This window comes from Mastigoproctus giganteus, chromosome 9 (genome assembly GCF_048544385.1).
Source record: "Mastigoproctus giganteus isolate SK-2022 chromosome 9, ASM4854438v1, whole genome shotgun sequence".
NCBI lineage: Eukaryota > Metazoa > Arthropoda > Arachnida > Uropygi > Thelyphonidae > Mastigoproctus > Mastigoproctus giganteus.
This window is the reverse complement of record NC_143583.1, coordinates 25,278,085-25,299,412: the sequence shown is the minus strand read 5'-3', so window position 1 is coordinate 25,299,412 and position 21,328 is coordinate 25,278,085. Positions and strand designations below refer to the sequence as shown.

At 36.1% G+C, this 21,328-nt stretch overlaps 1 protein-coding gene across 1 annotated transcript in view; it reads left to right on the top strand.

The window, feature by feature from the left end:
* Positions 1-21,328, top strand: part of LOC150080108 (ubiquitin carboxyl-terminal hydrolase 25-like) — a 364,983-nt gene that overhangs the window by 330,654 nt on the left and 13,001 nt on the right. The window contains exon 22 of the mRNA XM_090381833.1: positions 16,149-16,278. Within this exon, the coding sequence (XP_090237959.1) occupies positions 16,149-16,278 (130 nt within the window). The remainder of the gene's footprint in view (positions 1-16,148; positions 16,279-21,328) is intronic.

Sequence of the window (21,328 nt, the reverse complement as noted above, 5' to 3'; positions counted from 1 at the left end):
GCTGTGGTTAATGGGCTAAGATTAGGATTGAGTTCCCTTGGGGATCGGTGATTGGACCAGCGAAAGGATACAAAGCATGATGCGAAGATTGGTACAATCGTTAATGACCATTGGCAAGTTATGCTGTTTTGGAAGAAACTTAGATAGGTTAATTCTGCTGAATGCAAAGTTTTACACTTTGGAAATATCCCCAAAATAACTTTTGCACTTGGAGGGTTTCGGTTAAAAATGATATGAAAAGAAAGATTTGAGGGTTAAGATGCAAGCAGGTGTGAATAATAGTTATGATGGTATAATTGTTACTATGGTATTATGGTTAATGACCATAGCCAAGATACTTTGATAGGTTAATTCTGCCAAATGCAAGGTTTTGCACTGTGAAAATATTCCCAAAATAACTTTCACACTTGGAGAGTTTGGGTTAAAAATGGTATAAAAAGAAAAGCTTTAAAGGTTAGATGCAAGCAGGTATGAAATTTCCTATGCAGTGCAAAGAACGATATAGACACTACATTAGCAAGTTGGCTTATTGTATATTATATGACAAAATGTCATAGTGTCATTAATGATCAATACATCCCATAGTGTGCTGTCACTGATTTATCAAACAATTGCTTGTAGAGATAGGAGGTGATAATTCTGTTGTTAAGGCAGGAGTATTCTTGGTGAGATTGCACATATGAGTAGAGATTTTGTGTATGTGGGTTTGTACAGAGCTTGGTAACTAGGTACCCTAGAGAGGATAGTACATTATAATGAATGAAGGAGAAAGTTTCGTGATATTAAATGATGTTGTGACCAGGGGCATAAACTCAAACTAATGGTGAAGAATTATAGACTGGATTGTTTTCTCTTTTAGCGAGGGAGTTGTAATTGATATAATATGTTGCCTGCATGGATGGTTTGTAGATATTAATATAGTCCTCCTGAATTGTACCCATGCACAAAAAGGGAAACATGTAAGAGGATGGTTTTTTGTTTTTTTTTTTTTTTGTTGGTACAATAAAAGTCTGACTTTCTTGCACCATATACTTATAATACAAAATGTGCCTGGAACAGTTGGTACAGGGGTTACTGCTACCTATGTGCAGTACTTTGCATCTGTCAGTGTTAAACTTCAACTGCCACTTCTCAGCCCATCTTTTCTAGATCCTATTGCAGTAGCATACTACTATCATTAACAACCCTTCCAACCTTTGCATCATCTGCAAACTTCGACGTTAAGTCTGATATACCTTCGTCATTATCGTTGATAAATACAGAAAACAACAGTGGGCCCAACATGGACCCTTGGGGACACCACTAATAACATTAATCCATGAAGAGCAGTGTCCATTGATTACCACTCTGTCTTCTCCCACTCAACCATCCCTTTATTCATAGTAGCAACTTGCCCCTAATGCCATACTGTTCCAACTTGTACAGTAGTCTTCCATGTGCAACAGTATCAAAAGCTTTTCTAAAATCCATATATATGATATCAAAATAATTTTTTGCATTCAGTTCCTTTATTGACCACATTGTAGTATCCAATCAAATTGGTCAGGCAAGACTTCCCCCTAACAAACCCATGCTATGTCTGAACTATAACTGCAGTCTTGTCTAGATGATCCTGCAGTGCTTCTTTAACCAGTGACTCCATTAGTTCCAGTGAAACAGAAGTTAAACTAACAGGTCTGTAATTGCTCATGTTTTTGTTTTTATATGTCAACAGCCAATGTCACCTTTCAATCCCCTTTGTGAATTGGGGATACATTTGCACATCTCCAGTCTGTGGGTACCTCCCCTGAGTGCAAGGATGCCCTCATAATCATGGCTAAGGGCCTGCTTACTTCCTTTACTGACTCCTTTAATATAACTGGATAGATACCCTCCCACCCCAGTGCCTTATGTTTAACTTCAATGCTTTCTCCTACTCTTTGCTCTCAGTTATTACATAACCAATGGGTACAGTATCAGCTTAAATCCTACCCTAAGCCCAGGGTTACTACATTATTACACGTGGAGAGAAGGGCAAAAAAATAATTGCTGGGTTTCTGTTTGAATTTTATGAAAATTGTAGTGGCTCGACATGCCCCTTCTAAAAGCACTTCTACAGTAGAACCTATATTATGTGGAATTACATTTTTATTTACAGTAGGATTTACACTTGGATTTATTTACACTAAGTTTAGTTATTACGTGCGATGAACTTAGTGAAGACAATAGGTGCCGTATGCATATATGCTAACAATTCTTAAAAACTGCACCTGTTTCAGAATTAATATATTAATAAGTCTAATAAGAATTAATAAGTCTGCCAGACTTCAGAGCTCCTACTGTAAATAAAAATGTAATTCCATATAATATAGGTTTGTTGCTTCCTTGCCATGAAAATGCTCCAAAATTTTTTTTTATTTTTACTGCAATTTATTGTACATAGTACTGTGCAATAGTAGGCTCCCCCCCCCCTCAAGAGAAAGGTAATGTACAGTACGTGTAAAAGCACAAAATATATAGCACACAGTACATTATAATTTTTTGAAGGGAAAAATTACTTTAGTGAAGACCCAGAATCGTTTAGCATAGTAACAATGGTCAGTGAGTGAAAATTTTTAACTGAATATCACCAAATGCCCAAAAATGTCTGAGACACTGAATGTCTAGGAGATTCAAATACCCAAACTGCCTGAGGGAAATGACTATGTATGTGTCATGTTGTATTGATCTAATATTGTGCTATACTTCAATAATGAGTACAATTTAATGAAATCATTGAATTGTTTGGTTTTTTTTTTTTTTTTTTTTTCAGAAAAATCAGATAAATCAGTGCTTAAAGCAGCTTTTCTTAGTGCATTCTATTCATTTAGTAAGCCAATTGAAAACTACTGAATTTTTTGATTGTTTCAAATAACAGAATGAGCATTTAACAATCCATTACTGAGTAGTTGTCTTTATCTCATTGCTATTCCCAACCTCGTGTTGTTTGGCATTACAAGAATGCAAAATGGGATGACCTGCAAGACTTCTTTTCTTCTTTTCCCTGGTCGGATTACTGTTTCAAAAGTTCTGATGTCAACGTTTGCTCAGATCGTGTCAGTGAAATTATTCTTGCAGGAATGGAATCCTTTATCCCACACTCTAACTTTAAAATCTTGTCCTTTATCTAAACCTTGGTTTTCCAATAAATGTGCTAAGGCTGTTCAAGAGAAGAATGTTGCATATCATAATTGGCTTGTTTCTAATTCTTCAGTTTCATTTTCTGCCTACACCAAAGCTCACAACAATTGTAAAGCAGTTATTAACCAGTCCAAACTAGAGTTTGAACAGGCTAAGAGTAGAAAACTTGCTTCTTGCCCTAATGGTAGCCAAGCATTCTGGTCTCTTGCCAAAGCTATTGACCGTAACTTTTTCCCATCTCTGTCCAAACCAGATGATTCTGTTGTCACTTCAGCCAAGGATAAAGCTGACCTGCTAGCATCCCATTTTTCTTTCAACTCATGCATTAACGATCTTGGTAAAACACCTCCCACTATTCCCAACACGCTCCATTCAATGCCTCCTGTGGTCTTCTGTCAAAAGGATGTCAGAAGGATTTTGGCGAATCTTGATGCTAAGAAAGCTCCAGGTCCCAATGGTATTTCTCCACTTGTTCTCAAAACCTGTGCTCCTGAACTTACTCCTATTCTTTGCCGCCTTTTTTCACTTTCTTATTCTAAAGGTGTTTTTCCTTCTGCTTGGAAATTTGCTCATATCCAGCCAGTTCCTAAAAAAAGGATGACAAATCCCTCCCATCCAATTATTGTCCCATTGCAATTACTTCTACTCTTTCTAAAGTAATGGAGAAATAAATTAACCGCCAAATTTTAAACTACCTAGAAACCTTCTGTCTGATCAACGATCGCCAGTATGGATTCCGTCAGTGTTGATCCACTGGTGATATTCTGGCTTATGTTACCCATTTATGAACTAATTCAATGGAAAGGTTCGGTGAAACACAAGTAGTTGCCCTTGACATCTCAAAGGCTTTCGATCGTGTTTGGCATAAAGGTCTTCTAAACAAGCTTCCATCTTATGGTTTGCCAACTGTTTTTAGTAATTGGTTATCCAGTTTTCTCTCTGATCGCTCACTGAGGGTGATGGTAGATGGCTCTCTGCCTTCTAACTTCTCCAATAATGCCGGTGTCCCCCAAGGTTCAGGTCTTTACCTCACTCTTTTCCTCTTGTATATTGATGACCTTCCATTGACTGGAAATCTTATCCATAGTTTTGCCAATGATAGCACATTGCATTCCACTTTCCATTTTGAGAAACCTTGCCCTGCTCAATCAGCTTAAACTTCTCGAAAATCTGCTACCAATTCCTTAAATGGTGATCTTCGTGTAATTCTCCAGTGGGGCAAAGACAACTTAGTTGATTTCAACCCTTCTAAAACTCAGTATTGTCTTATATCTCGCAAAAAAGGATTCTTCTGCTCCTATGCTTATCTTTAGTGACACTCCGATTTCTAGGCAAAATGATATATTTCTTTTGGGGATTACCCTGACTTCTAATCTCTCTTGGCACAAGCACATCGCAAATCCGCCCTGCCATGGAATATTGTTCCCACATCAGGGGTGTTGCCCCCAAAACCTCTCTCAGGCTTCTCGATTCCATTCAGAAGAGGGCAGTTAGGTTAATTAATGACTCATCTCTAACAGAGTCTCTCCACTCGCTGTCTAATAGATGTACTGTTTCTGCTGCATGCCTCTTCTACAGATACTTCCAGGCACTGTTCTTCTGAATTAGCTTCTATAATTCCTGCTCTCTCTTTCAAAACAGTCCGAACATGTGCCGCCACCAGCCAACGTCCATTTACTGTCCAACTTCAAACTCACAGAACCAACTTTTCATCTTCCTTGTTTATTCATTGAACTGCCGTTTTCTGGAACAACCTTCCTTCATACGTATTTCCTGAAAATGACAGTCTACAGAAGTTCAAGTCCAATGTCAACAAATATCTTCTTTCGTCTTCTCCACCTTCAACCTAAGCACGGTACTAAGTACTATAGGTTCTAACACCTCTCGTGTTTGGGGTTTACATAAAAAAAAAAAAAAAAAAAATTTGATTGACAAGGCTCTTATCATATACTCCGTCCTATCGTGTCTGGGCAGAATTGCAGACACTTTCACATTCAACCCTAACTCGTGAGTTTTTTTCAACATTGACCTGTACTTGAATAGATCTGCAGATCTCTTACTCTTAATGTCATTAGTTCCAATTTGTGCCCTGAAAAGATGATATCTGCTCTACAGTGTCATCAACTTTTGCCTCTGGCAGACATACTTTATAATATAAATGGGAATAGTGCATAACTTGCCGCTATCCCCCACCCACAGATTATTTGGGGGATAGCGGCAAGTTATTCCATGTAATGATTGCACATATTGTTTAAGTGTCTTTTTTAGACTTGAATCAAAAAATGTGATCACTTTGCCAGCCTACAAATTTAATCACATATTTATTTTATTAATTTTTTATGATTCACACAATACAGGTAACCCTCGTATAACACAGTAGTTTGGTTCCTACAAAATCTCGTGTAATGCGAAACCATGTTATGCGGGTCTAAGAACCAGTACAAAGGGGGGGGGGGGTTATGTTTCAGAAACTAACAAAAATACATCCTTCTTTATACAGGGTGATTCACTACCAGTGCGACAAACTTGCAGGAGGTGTAGGGGGGGCACAAAGACGAATCGGAATCGAATCGTGTAGCATGGCATGGTCCAAATCCAAAATGCCTTCATCATGCAGTAGAGGACATTGAACGGGAGGATCGCGTGAACAGCGATCCCGCTGGAAGTCAGCATTTGCAAACCATTTCTGTTGAAGAAACCAAGTAGCAAAAGTCCTCCGGAGCGGATAATCCGCAGGCTCCAATCATTGGAGCCAGATGGTATGAACTCATTTGGTTTGTTGACAGTATCCTCCATACAGTGGTTTCGGGAATACCCAATTGTTGGCCTATCGCTTGAGTACTCTTACTCAGATTGCCTTCTGCAAGACAGGACATTCTCCTCGTTTTCTGGCGTCCTCGTCGTTCGCTCTTGATTCATGGTACCTCTCGTGAAACAACCAGTCTCACATAACTATCTGTGCACACGTGCGGGAAACGTTCCTGGTACAAGCGCGGCGCGCCCATTACAGTCCACAGCCCCATACGCGAGGTGCATGTTGGACAGTTCAACGTTTGAATACTCGTCCATCCTACTGCCTTGGGAACCGGTTTGCAAATGCTGACTTCCAGCGGGATCGCTGTTCACGCGACCTCCCGTTCAACGTCCTCTATCGCATGACGAAGACATTTCGAACCCTGCAATGCTATGTGATTCCGATCGTTTTCATTCCCCCTACACCTCCTTCAAGTTTGTCACACTGGGTAGTGAATCACCCTGTATATATGAGTCTAGGAAAGTTTATCGCTAGTAATTTACAGCCATGTCAGTTTATCACATTTTACCGTCTAGAAGCAATGAGATGTGTTTGGTCAGATCATAAAAAGTTATTTTTTATTTAAGTTTCTGCCTTAAGCTATGATTAGCATATTTTTGGAATTCTGTGAACTGTGAGGGAATAGTAAGAAATTAAAAAAAAAAACACATGTATGGAAATATGTAATTTAATAGGTAGATTATGTATTTTAATACTTACATGTATCACAAAAATAGTAAAAAATCCATTATTTGAACAATATAACAATTAGTTAATTTTAAACTGAACTAATTGTAACATTAGGTATATCAAAGTACACTGCAAAAATTCAAAATGAATGTTTATGCAATCTTCAGAATCAGTCACGTTGGGATAATTAATTACTAAGAAACTGTAATATTTACAACACAGTATGTACATTATTAATAAGAAATATTATGTGCTATACCTCTTAGATAATCAACGATATCACCCCGTTCATCGTATGCACTAACAAGCCTTTTAATTCGTTCATCACAATCACGGTACTTTTTTTTTTTTTTTTTTGTTGCCCGGATCACTTCCCCTTGAATATTGTTCAATGCACATTTCGTTAATAATTTGTTCTTTTTTAATGCAATCGATAAATTTCCAAATGTTGGGATGATAAGCAGCGACTTGTTCCTCAAATCCTCTATGCCACCCTTCAACAGACTTATTCGTTCTTGGTAATCCTTCAAGAACAAGCTGGTGTACGTTCCACATTTCGTGGGAATACTTTGGTGGTCGACGAAGATGTCATCTGGTTAGGCGTCCAATCCATGTATCCTGAAAATAATCATCAACTTGTTGCGATTCTGGAGGAAAAACACCATTTTCACAGAAATGTTCAAAAACGACCATCACAATAGGAGTGGGCACAAATGCAATTGTTGCCAAAATTTGCATATTTAAAGCAAAATTAGCAATAGTTTCGTAATGTTATTTCAATCCATTATTCTGACTGGAACAAAAAATATATTGTGAAAAGTGGAAAAAACAACCCCGTTGCGAAGCATCAGGAAAAACTTCTTCAAGCATTCATCTCAAAATCTATAGTTATTGATTTCGGGGACATAGCTGGTTCCAATACTTTCAGCTGCTGTAGTAGAGATACATATGTTTCCTCAGACTTGTTAGGCAATAATGCATAAACTAAACAATATTTTGTCCTTGAATCGTATACAGCTGATAAAAAAGTAAGGGAACAGTTTTGAAAGTCCCATCGGCATTCCAGCGTTTACTTCGTGCTAACAACTGCAAATTTCTTTTCAGAAAAAAATTTTCAGTACAAAAATTTCTTTTCGTACTGAAAATTAACATACGATTGTCCTTGGGTCCAGAATAAAATTGTAGAAACAATTCTCCATTGTGTGATGTTTTATATTCTTCTGTAAAAACTGTCTCTACGATGCGTTGGAAGAACTGGGCCATCAAAATTTCGATTTCTTATATTTTGGATCGTTCGTTTCATTGTATCTACATTTGGAAGCTTGGGGGCTGCTGCTTGGCTACAGATTCTTGAAACATTTGAAATAATACTATGTGGCGTATTATTTGTAGTTTCTGCTAAGTTCGAATGGTATCGAGAAGTTGTGCTGCCTCAACTCCTGCTTCGTCTCCACAGTGATTGTGCTCCTTCCATGTTTTAACCGTAGCCCCACTCCCCTAATTCCAATTTTGGAAAATAACAGGCAATTAAATTAAAGCACCTAAAATGGTATGTATTTCTAGGAAATGTATACCTAGCATATAACTTCCATTTTTAACTGCACTTAATTCTTAAATAACTCCTATAGAAAAGCCTTATTTTCAATTTAAAATAACCAATAAATGTATATAAATTATATGTACTGCTTGGCAATAAAATATGCTAGTGATCATCTGTAGGCTATAAATTGTTTATAAACTTAAATTTTCTTAAACTTTCGGCGATAAACTTTCCTAGACTAAGTCCAGGAAAGTTTATCGCCAGCAATTAATTGCTAGCAGTTTACCCGCCACGTCAGTTTATCGCATAAACAATTTATAGCCTACAAATATCGCCAGGAATACATATAATTTATATAAATTTATTTTTAACTTAAGTAGCATGTTTTACGGGAGTGGAGATAGGACATGCCGATTAGGGAGGTACTTATATATTTATAATCTCTTACAATCACAACTTTTTCGTCCTTTTGAGTTTGTGAACGCATCATGTTGGTGGAATTTTTGAAATCAGAAAAAGGAAAACCGAAATTGTGCTTTAGTGGACATTTATTTTATAAAGACAGGCAAAGTGAAACAAAAATTCATTGGAAGTGTCAAAATTACCGAAAAACCAAATGTGCCGCTCGAGTTACTACGGTAGATAACACCATCGTTAAAACATGGAAGGAGCACAACTTCTTGATACCATTCGAACTTATGCAGAAACAACAAATAATACACCTCATAATATTATTTCAAATGTTTCGAAAATCTGTAGCAGCCAACAGCAGCCCCTAAGCTTCCAAATGTAGATACAATGAAACGAACGATCCAAAATATAAGAAATCGAAATTTTGATGGACCAGTTCTTCCAACACGTCGTAGAGACAGTTTTTACAGAAGAATATAAAACATCACACAATGGAGAATTGTTTCTACAATTTTATTCTGGACCCGAGGACAATTGTATGTTAATTTTCAGTATGAAAAGAAATTTGCAGTTGTTAGTGCGAAGTGAACACTGGAATGCCGGTGGGACTTTCAAAACTGTTACCTTACTTTTTATCAGCTGTATACGATTCAAGGACAAAATATCGCTTCCATTAGTTTATGCATTATTGCCTAACAAGTCTGAAGAAATGTATGTATCTCTACTACAGCAGCTGAAAGTATTGGAACCAGCTATGTCCTCGCAATCAATAACTATAGATTTTGAGACGTCGATGATGAATGCTTGCAGAAGAGTTTTTCCTGACGCTTCGCAACGGGATTGTTTTTTCCACTTTTCACAATATATTTTTCGTTCCATTCAGGATAATGGATTGAAACAACGTTATGAAACTGATGCTAATTTTGCTTTAAATATGTGAATTTTGGCAGCAATTGCATTTGTGCCCACTCCTATTGAGATGGTCGTTTTTGAACATTTGTGTGAAAATGGTGTTTTTTCCTCCAGAATCGCAACAAGTTGTTTGGTTATTTTGAGGATACATGGATTGAATGCCCAACCAGACGACATCTTCGTCGACCACCAAAGTATTCCCATGAAATGTGGAATGTACACCAGCTTGTTCTTGAAGGATAACCAAGAACGAATAATTCTGTTGAAGGGTGGCATGGAGGATTTGAGGTACGAGTCGCTGCTTATCATCCCAACATTTGGAAATTTATCGATTGCATTAAAAAATAACAAAGTATTAACGAAATGCGCATTGAACAATATTTAAGTGGAAGTGATCCGGGCAACAAAAAAAGAAGTATCGCGATTGTGATGAACGAATTAAAAGGCTTGTTAGTGCACACGATGAACGGGGCGATATTGTTGATTATCTAAGAGGTATAGCGCATAATATTTCTTATTAATAATTTACATACTGTGTTGTAAATATTAGTTTCTTAGTAATTAATTATCCCAACATGACTGATTCTGAAGATTGCATAAACATTCATTTTGAATTTTTGCAGTGTACTATGACACCTAATGTGTATTTTTTACTATTAGTTTAGTTTAAAATTAACCAATTGTTATATTGTTCAAATAATGGATTTTTTACTATTTTTGTGATACATGTAACTATTAAAATACATAATCTACCTATTAAATTACATATCTCCATACATGTGTTTTTTTTTTTTTTTTTTTATTATTTCGTACTATTTCTCTTACAGTTCATGGAATTCCAAAAATATGCTAATCATAGCTTAAGGCAGAAACTTAAATAAAAAATAACTTTTTATGATTTGACCAAACACATCTCATTGCTTCTAAACGGTAAAATGCAATAAACTGACGCGGTGGAAAATTTTCCGGACCCCATATATATCACTAATGGAAACTTAATTTTTATAGTAGTAATAGCTGAACAAACATCTTACCTTACAAACTGTGATACTTATATGTCAGATAATGTACATTCATTTAATTTCCTTCCTCGTCATTGCAGCTAAGCAAAATCTCTTCGAAGTCGCAATTATTTTTTGTTGTCTCAAACAAGCACAAGTTCAATAGCACAGAACCTAACCCAGGGATTTCCCAACAAAATACAGTGGGGGCCCCTGCTTTAAATGATATGGGAAAATCGGAAGAATATTTTCCAGTTAGCAAAATAAAAATAAATTTACGCTTACATACGTATTATAGGTGAAAACTGCATACCTTTTTAGTAGAACTGTTAATCTCTCAACACTCAATCGCGAATGATTATAATATGAACTTACCCCCCGTGCATAGTTGTAAATAGATCAAGTTAAAATAGCTGTTAATTAAAATAATCATGCCTTCAACTCTCATATCATGCCAAGGGAATCGGAAAGAATTACGGAAAGACGGCGGCCACGAAACTCCAAAAAACCAACCAACATCCCAAGCCATCATGAGAATTGAAAAACAATTGTCACAAAATTCTAAAAACAACGAAACAAATAAATTAATTCACACATAAATTAAACTTTAAAACTGTTTTTTAACTTCTTTTAAGAGACCACCTTATTCAGTTTGTTACTGTGTTCACAAGAAGTACAAAAGTGATTCACGAATGATATCCCACCCTTTTATATAAAATTAATGACACCTGACACGAGATTATTTATATAAACCAATGTATAAATTACTATTCATCCATGCACATAAGCATCCACGAGTCCGAAATATTATAAGGTCTGCATATATTAAGAGAGTTAACATTCAATCTCATTTCTAATGTTTTGGCAATTAATAATTTAAAATATTCCCACTGTTTATTAAGAACCTTAGATTCATTAAAATGGAACACATATCCATCAGTGATTTCATGAAACGCAAGCTCGGAGGCACCTGTCCTACCTGCCCTAACTGATGCTACATGCTGCTGTATCCTTACCAAAAGTAAATTTTGTGTCAAGCCAATATAAGTAGAATTGCACCCACCACAAGAAATATTGTGAGCTTCCATGGTAGGAACTACATATGCCCTATATTTCAAGACGGCATGTAGTTGTGGAACAATCTTAAATTCAGTGTTCTTGAATATGTTAATAAAATGTTTGTGATCTGCCCTGTCATTTGTTGTACCCGTCTCCAATTTATATTTCGCCTGTTGACTAATCTACATAATGGTACTAATGAATAACCCCTATTTAAAAATCTTTTTTCAGTTCCATGAGCTCATCCAATACGGATTCTTGAGTAGAGCTGTATCTATATGCATTATGAAACTGATAAAAATAATGCTCCTTTTATATGTAAAAGGGTGATAGCTTGCACGGTGCAAAATACTTAAATTTTCCATAAATGCATCTCATCTCCCAAAACTTTGGGAGGTGCATTATGGCCACAGAAGCCGATGTGCCAACAACTAACAAAAGAAAAAAAAAAGTATGTACAGCATTGGTATAGACAATTTATTAACGTATTCAAGAACACTGAATTTAAGATTGTTCCACAACCCATGAATAAGCTTCATGCCATCTTGAAATATAGGGCATATGTAGTTTCTACCATGGAAGCTCACAATATTGTTTACAATATTTCTTGTGGTGGATGCAATTCTACTTATATTGGCTTGACCCAAAATTTACTTTCGGTAAGGATACAGCAGCATGTGGCATCAGTTAGGGCAGGTAGAACGGGTGCCTCTGAGCTTGCGTTTCATGCAATCACTGATGGATATGTGTTCCTTTTTAATGAATTGAAGGTTCTTAATGAACAGCGGGAATGTGTTAAATCTATTAATATACGCAGACCTTATATTTTGGACCCTTGGACGCTTGCGCACGTGCATGAATAGTAATTATACATTGGTTTATATAAATAATCTCATGTCAGATTTCGTTAATTTTATATAAAAGGGTGGGATATCGTTCGTGAATCACTTTTGTATCTGTGAATTAATTTGTTTCGTCATTTTTAGAATTTTGTTACAATTGTTTTTCAATTCTCATGATGGCTTATGACGTTGGTTGGTTTTTTGGAGGTTGGTGGCCGCCGTCTTTACGTAATTCTTTCCGATTCCCTTGACGTGATATGAGAGTCGAAGGCATGATTATTTTAATTAAAAGCTATTTTAACTTGATTTATTTACGACTATGTATGGGGAGGGGGAGTAAGTTCATATTATAATCAATTGTGATTGAGTGTTGAGACTAACAGTCCTACTAAAAAGGTATGAGGTTTTCACCTGTAATTTAAGAGTATTGTAGTATGTACATACTAATTGATATTTCTGTTCACTGGCTTTTTTTTTTTTTTTTTTTTTTATAAAATTTAAAACAGTAAAATTGATAAGCAATTAATAACAAAGAATAGGGCACACACAAATTGCAACAAACACGAAGTAATGTTTCTGAAAATTTTATTTATGTTTTTTTATATGATTGAATATTTCATGGAAGGGGAAACAAATTTCACCATAATTATGTGAAAACCCACAGAATTCCAGCTATCGGTACTATAGCAAATGCAAGAAGATTGAGTTTACTAACCATTTATAATTGATTACACTAACAGAGAAGACCAATAAACTGGAAAGTGCAAATTGTTTTATGGTAGTGACCTCCAGAAATGTGCTTTAGAAAAATATCACGAAGGTGATATCGACTAGCGAGTCAACAGCAGGGATTCACAAAAAGGAATGGAAATGTAGAAAATTATATCTAATATAATAGCAGGGTTTTCCCAGTACAAAAGCTCAAAAATATCGTGTTAGATCGAAACCTTGTTGTAGTAGTACCATGTTGTGTGAAGATTGCCACAATTTATCAGTCGTGTTATAGCAAAACCGTGTTGTAAAAGTACTGTTATACAGGGGTTGCCTGTACTGGAAAAATCACAATGTTGTGTATTTTATTTCTTTGTGCATTGTTGTAATTAATGTATGCATAATACATTAATCTATTATTGATAAACTAAATGCTACAAGGTGTAATATGTTACGGATTGGTAATACACAATAAAAATAGCATTGAAGTCACCATAATTTATCTGTAATAAAACTACAAGTTTTATTACAGATAAAACTTGTAGCACAAGTAATATGAATGGCATCTATTTAATTGTATCTCATATTGTGACTTCACAACGAGTTGCCATGTATTGCACTACTTCGAACAATTAAAACTTCACCAATAGAGAAGACTATTGTTACTACTTCTCAAGGGATATTGCTGCCCAGACAGCACCATTTCAAGACTAGTTGGCCTACCATCAATGGGCAGATAAGTACCCCCAGTTGTGAAGTATAATTTCACAATATGAGAGATTCCAGTTGGTGTATATAGTAGTAATACTGATAAACTAAACCCTACAATGGATAATATGTTACAGATTGGTAATACACAATAAAAATAGTAGTGAAATCACCATAATTTATCCATAATTAAACTACAAAAGTGTTTTTTTTTTTTTTTTTTTTTTTCCCAGTTGTTGGCGCATCGGCTTCTGTGGCCATAATGCACCTCCCAAAATTATTTTTGCATTTTACTCTGATTCGAACCTGCGACCTTTGGGTTGCCAAGCAGGCACTTTACCCACCTGGCTAGCCCGGTCAGCACCATAATTTATCCATAATTAAACTACAAAAGTAGTATGAATGAATCAATGCCATTCATACTACTTTTGTAGTTTAATTACGGATAAATTATGGTTGATTTCACTGCTATTTTTATTATTGTATTAATGTATTATGCATTGAATTACAAATGTATCATTAAAATGCAGTGCATAGCTGATGCAGTATGTGAGATTTAAGGACAAAAAAAAAAGTACTAAATTTTTTTTAAAAAATTTAAACATTTTATTTTAGATTTAAATTGACAAACATTATTTTGGACACTTTCAGTTGTCAACCTCCTGTACTATTTAGAGATAATCAGTATCTCTTTTGAGAAAATTCCCTCACTTTATACTGAAATTGCATTTCAGTATCAGCTTTTGACTGATTTTAAAGGGATAAATGATGGAACAAGATGTGCCATAGTAGAATAAAATTCCTGCCAAATCAAGGTTGAATTGTTTGTATATTTTGAAGCTTAGGATGATATATGTAGTTGGATCCAGCCATTTGTAAATAGAGGTACTGGTATGTTGACTATCAGTATCAGCACTGGCAGTTAGGTGGCCATATCTCTGATCAGTAGCTTGAGTCATTAGATTATTGTTGACTTGAGTCACTTACTAATCACCAATGCTGTGCATGAATATCAAAAGGCCACAATTATCTGGGTTTCTTGATATTCTTTTAAACAGCCTGTGGGAAATACAAATAGATGAAAGTTGTCAGTGTTGTTTACAAAGAATCTAAGATATAAGGGAGTAATAATAATACTGTACATCCAGTGGATCAGTAACTAGAGTTTAAATCTAGTTACTGATCCACTGGATATACAGTATTATTATTATTATTATTCCCTTATCATGGAATCCAGTACCACAGGCCCATTCTCCTTTATAATCTAAAATATTCTAAAACATTCACTAAACAGTAAACATGTTTAGTTGAATGGTTACCTCAGTCTAATGCTTTTGCTCAAAGTATAAGAAGAAACTGAGTGATCTGCTTATTATTAGTGAGTTGCAAACCTTGTTTTGTGAGTAACAATTAAACAATTCTGTGACCTGACAAATTTCCCACTGTTGTTGGTAGTAAACCTTTTATAGCTAAGAGGTGAAATCTTTATTGCCAATCTGGGAACGAAGTTGCTGATTCTTTGGTGGTGGTGTTGGACAATGCATTTCTGGATTTGGGAAGTTCAACTGTACTTATTTGATTTGTATTATATGTCAATACTACAGGACCATCAAGGGGGAAAAATTGTTTTGGCTTGAATTGCTCATGCAGTCTGATCTAAATCAGTGCACTTCTTACAGAAATTGCTAAAATTTTGGACACATCTTGTTTATTGCTAAAAAAACAATGTCAATCAAAAAGCACTTTTTCTTAATGGCACTTTACTTGCACATAAAACAAATTGTCCGTTTTTAATCGAGCTCACAACACTTTGAAGAGAGTAGTGCTGCTCGCTTACTTTTTAAAGAGAAAGGATTCCTTTAAATTCTTCATAGGTGAAGACTAAATATAAAATTTAAATTTGCTAGTTTAATTTTTATGCAATCTGCAACTAACAGTTCCTTTCAGAAAAATGAAAGAAAGCTATAAGTGTCTAATCATGCAGTAATCTGTTTTATCTGAGGCCTGTGAACTGCTGCTATAAGTTATACATTGAGTTTTTTTTTTTTTTTTCTGACTGTATTTGCATTAAGTAACTGTTTGAATATCATTGTAATCACCAGCAATACTATGCTTATCATCACAATATTATATTTACATAAGGCTTTCAATAAATATTTACAGTAAAAATATATTCTGTACTTTTGGAAGTTTTAAATTGCACCTGTTGCTCTAGTTAGTTTTGCTGTTTACTTTTGTAATTTGAAAATTTGCTGTTAGATTTAATTAAATAATTCTTAAAATGAAACTTTAATTCTCAAAATCTATAACAATGTTTATAGGTTTCAAGAAGCCTTACCATATCTTGTGAAGGCCTGTATTTTAAATGCAGCACTTATAGCTAAGTCTCCTGGAGATAGGCGAGGCTTAAACTCCCTTCTGTTAGCTCATTACCGACGGCAGTGCTTATTGGTATGTAACAAGGGGTTTAATTTAAAAATTTTATTTTAGCAGATTTCATTAAGCATGTATCTTTACTTATATCATACGTAAGCCTTATAGGATACATACAGGGTACAGTCACATTATGACCACCTACCTAGTATCCAGAATGTGCCTTTTGCAGCATGCACAGCAGCCCGGCCGCCATGGCAGGGACTCAATAAGTCCGTGGAAGGTTGCTACAGGTATCTGTGACCGTGCAAACTGCAGTGCACCCCAGAGTTCCTGTAGGCTCCTTGGTGGAGGATCCATCCATCTGATGTGTTGATCGAGGTGGTCCCATAGAATTCCCCAAATTTTCAATTCGGTGGGCCAAGAGAGTATCTTGTAGTCTTCGTCGTGCTCCTCAAACCACTTACGGACAATTCTGGCAACATGGCATGGCCCATTGTCTTTCTGGTAGATACCCCCCCCCCCCCCCAGGGAACACGGTCAACGTGTATGGGTGTACTTGATCGGCGGCGATCGATAGGTAACCATTCGCATTCATGGTGCCCTCCAGAGGTATCAGCAGACCCCAAACCATGCCATGAAAACATTCTCCAGACCATAACGCCACCCCTACCAGCCTGCCTTCTGCCAACAGTCGTGTCCGAGTGTCTGTTCTCAGAGGTTTCACGACTAATATGCCACTGTCCATCCACTCAGTAGAGTAAAAACCGCAACTCATCGGAGAAGGCCACCCATTGCCACTCGACCATGGTCCAGTGTCGGTATTGCTGTGCAAACTGATGCCGTTGTTTGCGATGAACGGCCGTCAGCATGGGTGCTGTCACCAAGCATCTGCTCCGGAGCCCAATGCTCAACAGGGTTCGCTGCACTCTCATGTTGGAGACCTTTCAGGTGGCCCCATGGTTCATTTGGACGACCAGTTGAGCAACAGTAATGTGCTGATCGGAGGCACCTCCGTAGCCAGGTGGGAAGGAGCAGCAGTGTGTAGCACACGCTTCTGGATTAGACCAGGGTTCGAGCCCGTCACCACCAAATACAGAGGATGCGGAAAGGTCAGGGAATGACCACTGCATATCCCGGAGCAATATGGCCTTAGTTGCTAATGCTCACAAATAACAAAAAACAATGTGCTGATCAGTCCTGACCAACCGTTTCAGCCAATGTTGACCTCTGGGATCAATGGCGTATGAGGCCCCACAATTGGCACGTTGAGTCATCAAAACTGTCCCATTCATCTAGTCTTGATACACTTGCACACTGCAGCACATGAGCATTTCACGAAGTCTGCTGTTTCAGAAATGCTGGCACCCCTGGCCTGTTAGTTGATGATCATGCCTTTTTCCAGGTCTGATAGGTCGCGTGCTTTGCCCATGACAGAGGCTGTTACTGTGTTCATGGATGCCGAACATCAAGCCTTGTATGCTTGCGGTGTGTGATGTCTGCATTTGGTGGGGGGGGGGATCATAATATTGTGACTGGACTCTGTATTAGCACATGCTTGAAAATATTATGTAAATGCACTTGAATTCTTTTTATAAATATCTGCAGGTTTTTTTAGTGTTTAAAATAGTGTAATTACACCGCTTCTCTGGCAAAAGAGCAAATGCAAACATTTCCTAATGTTTTTTTTTTTTTTTTTCTATTAGTTTTTCTAGTAAATTTAGTGTTTTGAGCTATATAACATGGGACTCCTAAGGCCAAATACTAATCCTTGTCCAAAGTTTTCTCTGCAGCAGAATATTTCAAGTTTGTTACTGTAATGTCATTTCTTGATCATTTTTACAGAAAGAAGCCATTTCATAGGGGTCGATTTTCAGTGCTATGCATTTTGTGCTGTCAGAATTAACAAATTAATGCAAATCACACCAAATACTATGAAGAGACTAATGTGTATTTAGGTCATTCCATTGAGGAGCTCTAAAATTCAGGCGCCTCCGTAGCCAGGTGGGCAGGAGCAGCAGTGCGTAGAACATGCTTCTTGATTAGACCGGGGTTCGAACCAGTGACCACCAAATACGGAGGATGCGGAAAGGTCAGGGAATATCCCCGGAGCAATATGGCCTTAGTTGCTAATGCTCCTAAAAACCAAATAACAAACAAACAAGCTCTAAAATTCAGTGAAATTAAGTCTGCCACACATTCTTGACTTGTTCTTTTTATACCACTCTAGTTACTTTATTTTCACACTGTGGTTCTGTTATTCTATGTTATTCATCATCAGCTATACCCATATTCCATCACTCAAGTGGTATCATTTATCTCAGAATTTCTTGCAGTTCATCTTTTTAAAATATACTCAACTTGAAGTATGACAGGGAGAACAAATTCTTCTTCTTCTGGCATTATAACCCAGGGTGGGGCTTAGCCTTCTTGAAATGTGTTCCATCAGTATGCCCTCCCAAAAGTTAAACTTCTCTAACTTCTTATTCTCATGGTCTTTAAGTCTTCTACGTCATCCGTCCATCTTTTCTGCAGTCTTTCTCCCGCCCTTCTCCCAGTAGGTTTCCATTTCATTATACTCTTAGTTGTTCTACTGTCATCCATTTTCATAACATGTCCCAACCAGGCAAGTCTCTGGCTCTTCACAAATCTTACTATGTCTGCACCCTGAATAAGATTGTCAAGCTCGTGGTTCATTCTGATCTTCCAGGATCCATCAACATCTTGTATGGACCAAAAACTTTTCGTAAAATTCTACACTCAAACACGCTCAACAACTCTCGTCTCTGCTTGTTAATTCCAAGCTTCACAACTGGTCTAATGAGACTGTATATATTCTTATTTTAAATGCCTGTTCAGACGTTTAAAATATAAATGAACCAATTAATGTATTAATTAATTTAATTAACAATTTTGATTTATTTTTATTTGTATGATTTTCTTTCTTTTTAGAGCTTTTACTCCTTTTTTTTTTTTTTTTTGGCTTTTGTTTTTATTTTTCAGATGCTTTTTGTTTGTAGTGTAAAATTAATTTAACCATTACATATAACTTGACGAATGAAACTGGACAGCCCTTACAGAAATAGACCAGGCTTCAAAATAAGGACACAAGTTTGGTATTGAGATTTGGGAGAACAAATAATAAAGTTAAAAGATCAAATTCAATTCTCAAGCCTAATTTTTTATACAGAACTTAACTGTATAGAGCATGTTACATATACAGATTCCATCATGTTTCATATACAGATTCCATCATGTTTCATATACAGATTCTATGACATGAGGGTGTAGATCACTATACACCCTCATGTCATAGATGACTTAACCAGAAAAGCTTTTAATGCAGCTTCATCCCATCCATAATTGTCTTAGGATAGCTGTAGGAGCCTTTAGAACAGGAGTTCTTAACATATGGGTTTTTGATCCACCGTGCTATTTATGGTGGATCACTATGATCCTCTTCAATGATTCCTACAAAAGTTCACCCCACTCCCCACTTGCTGTGTGAATTTAAGCATGCTGATTTGGCCACACTAATCTTACACGAATAGTGGACTAAGTCTTCTACTACCAAAACTATTATTTTGTAAAGCTGATTATTAATTTATAGTTGGTACTATTAGTTTATAGTTCCAACTGTAAACTAATGATATTTCAATATAATTATTTTTATTAGTCAGTTTCCTAAGCATTAATTGTTTTAATCACTTAATTTGTAGGCATTAATAAAGGTAATAAAGGAAATGTATTATTAATTGAAAACTGAACCATGAGTTGCAAAGCTGACTTCCAAACTTAATCTAGATCCTGGCCAGAAAAGTTAAGTACCCCTGCTTTAGAACATCCACCATTCACAGCTCATATGTAGAGATGAGCAGCTTGCCATTGCATAGGAAAAAAAAGTGCTCAAAATATGAAGTCTTTATACTGATCCCATTGATGGAGAAAACTAAATTAGCTGACAAAATTTGTCCAAGCCCCCTCCCCCATTCTTGACTCATTCTTTTTGTACTTTATTTTTACACTTTGTGTAATTCTGCTTACATTATACATATTTCTACATCATTGAATTTATATTCATTTGGATTTGATAGCTTTACTTGCCTTAGTATTAGTAATTCCTGTTTATTATTTCTTAGTTAATTATTTTTTCCAATTATCATTTTACTTCTAATTTATTTTTTATTTTGTCTTTATGGTGGGGGGTGTTCTTGAAAAGCAGACAACTCTCACTGGGATTAGAGAAAATTTCCTTTTGAATTAAAGGTGCAAGCAACACAAAGTAGATTTCTATCCAACACAACCACAAGACTGTATTGGCCCATTTCAGAAGTCAGGAGCGAAATATGAATAGTACTTTTGTGGACATCGACCAAACAAGAAATGTGACAACAAAAAAAAAATTTAGGTACATTTCCTTATTGGATGGTGTCCACAAAAATATTGTTTATTCAAAAAAAGAATATTGCATAACAATATGCAAATTTAAATCAACATGCATGTATTTAAATCACATTTTCACTTCATTGCACTTTATTGTACTATATTTCAAATATCTTGATAATATGATTTTTATTTAAAGATTCTTAAAAAATTTACACTTCTGCATGCAAAACAACTGATGTTAATTAGAGTCCCTTTCTGGGAGATCTAAATTTCCAGACGTTGCACACATTGAAAGATTTTGATATGTTAGCAAATTTTTGCTAGCTATTCCAGGCACTTCTGGGTGATGAAGCACATTTAAAATTTTTACTTTTTCAGATTTTCTAATAAGCAAAATTTTTTATCATCATTGGTCACTTGAAATTCCCCATCTACTGCTCAGTTAACCTTTATTCATTTCTAAGGTTATAGAATGTCATGCGATATCAAAATTAATTCTTTTAAGACAACAATGATATGTCTGCATCATCGAGATGTTTCTGAAGCAAGAATTAACTGGTTTCCTCAAGTTGACACCTGATTTCAGCAAAACAGGTGGCTTCTCATATTGCCACAATATTGATGAATGCTAAAACATTTCCCCATCATGGCATATCCAAGAATGGAGACTTCTTGTCCAGCAAGAATGCTTGATTTGATGGTAGGCATTGTGGGGGGGGGGTTGTAAATAAAGATAATTGGT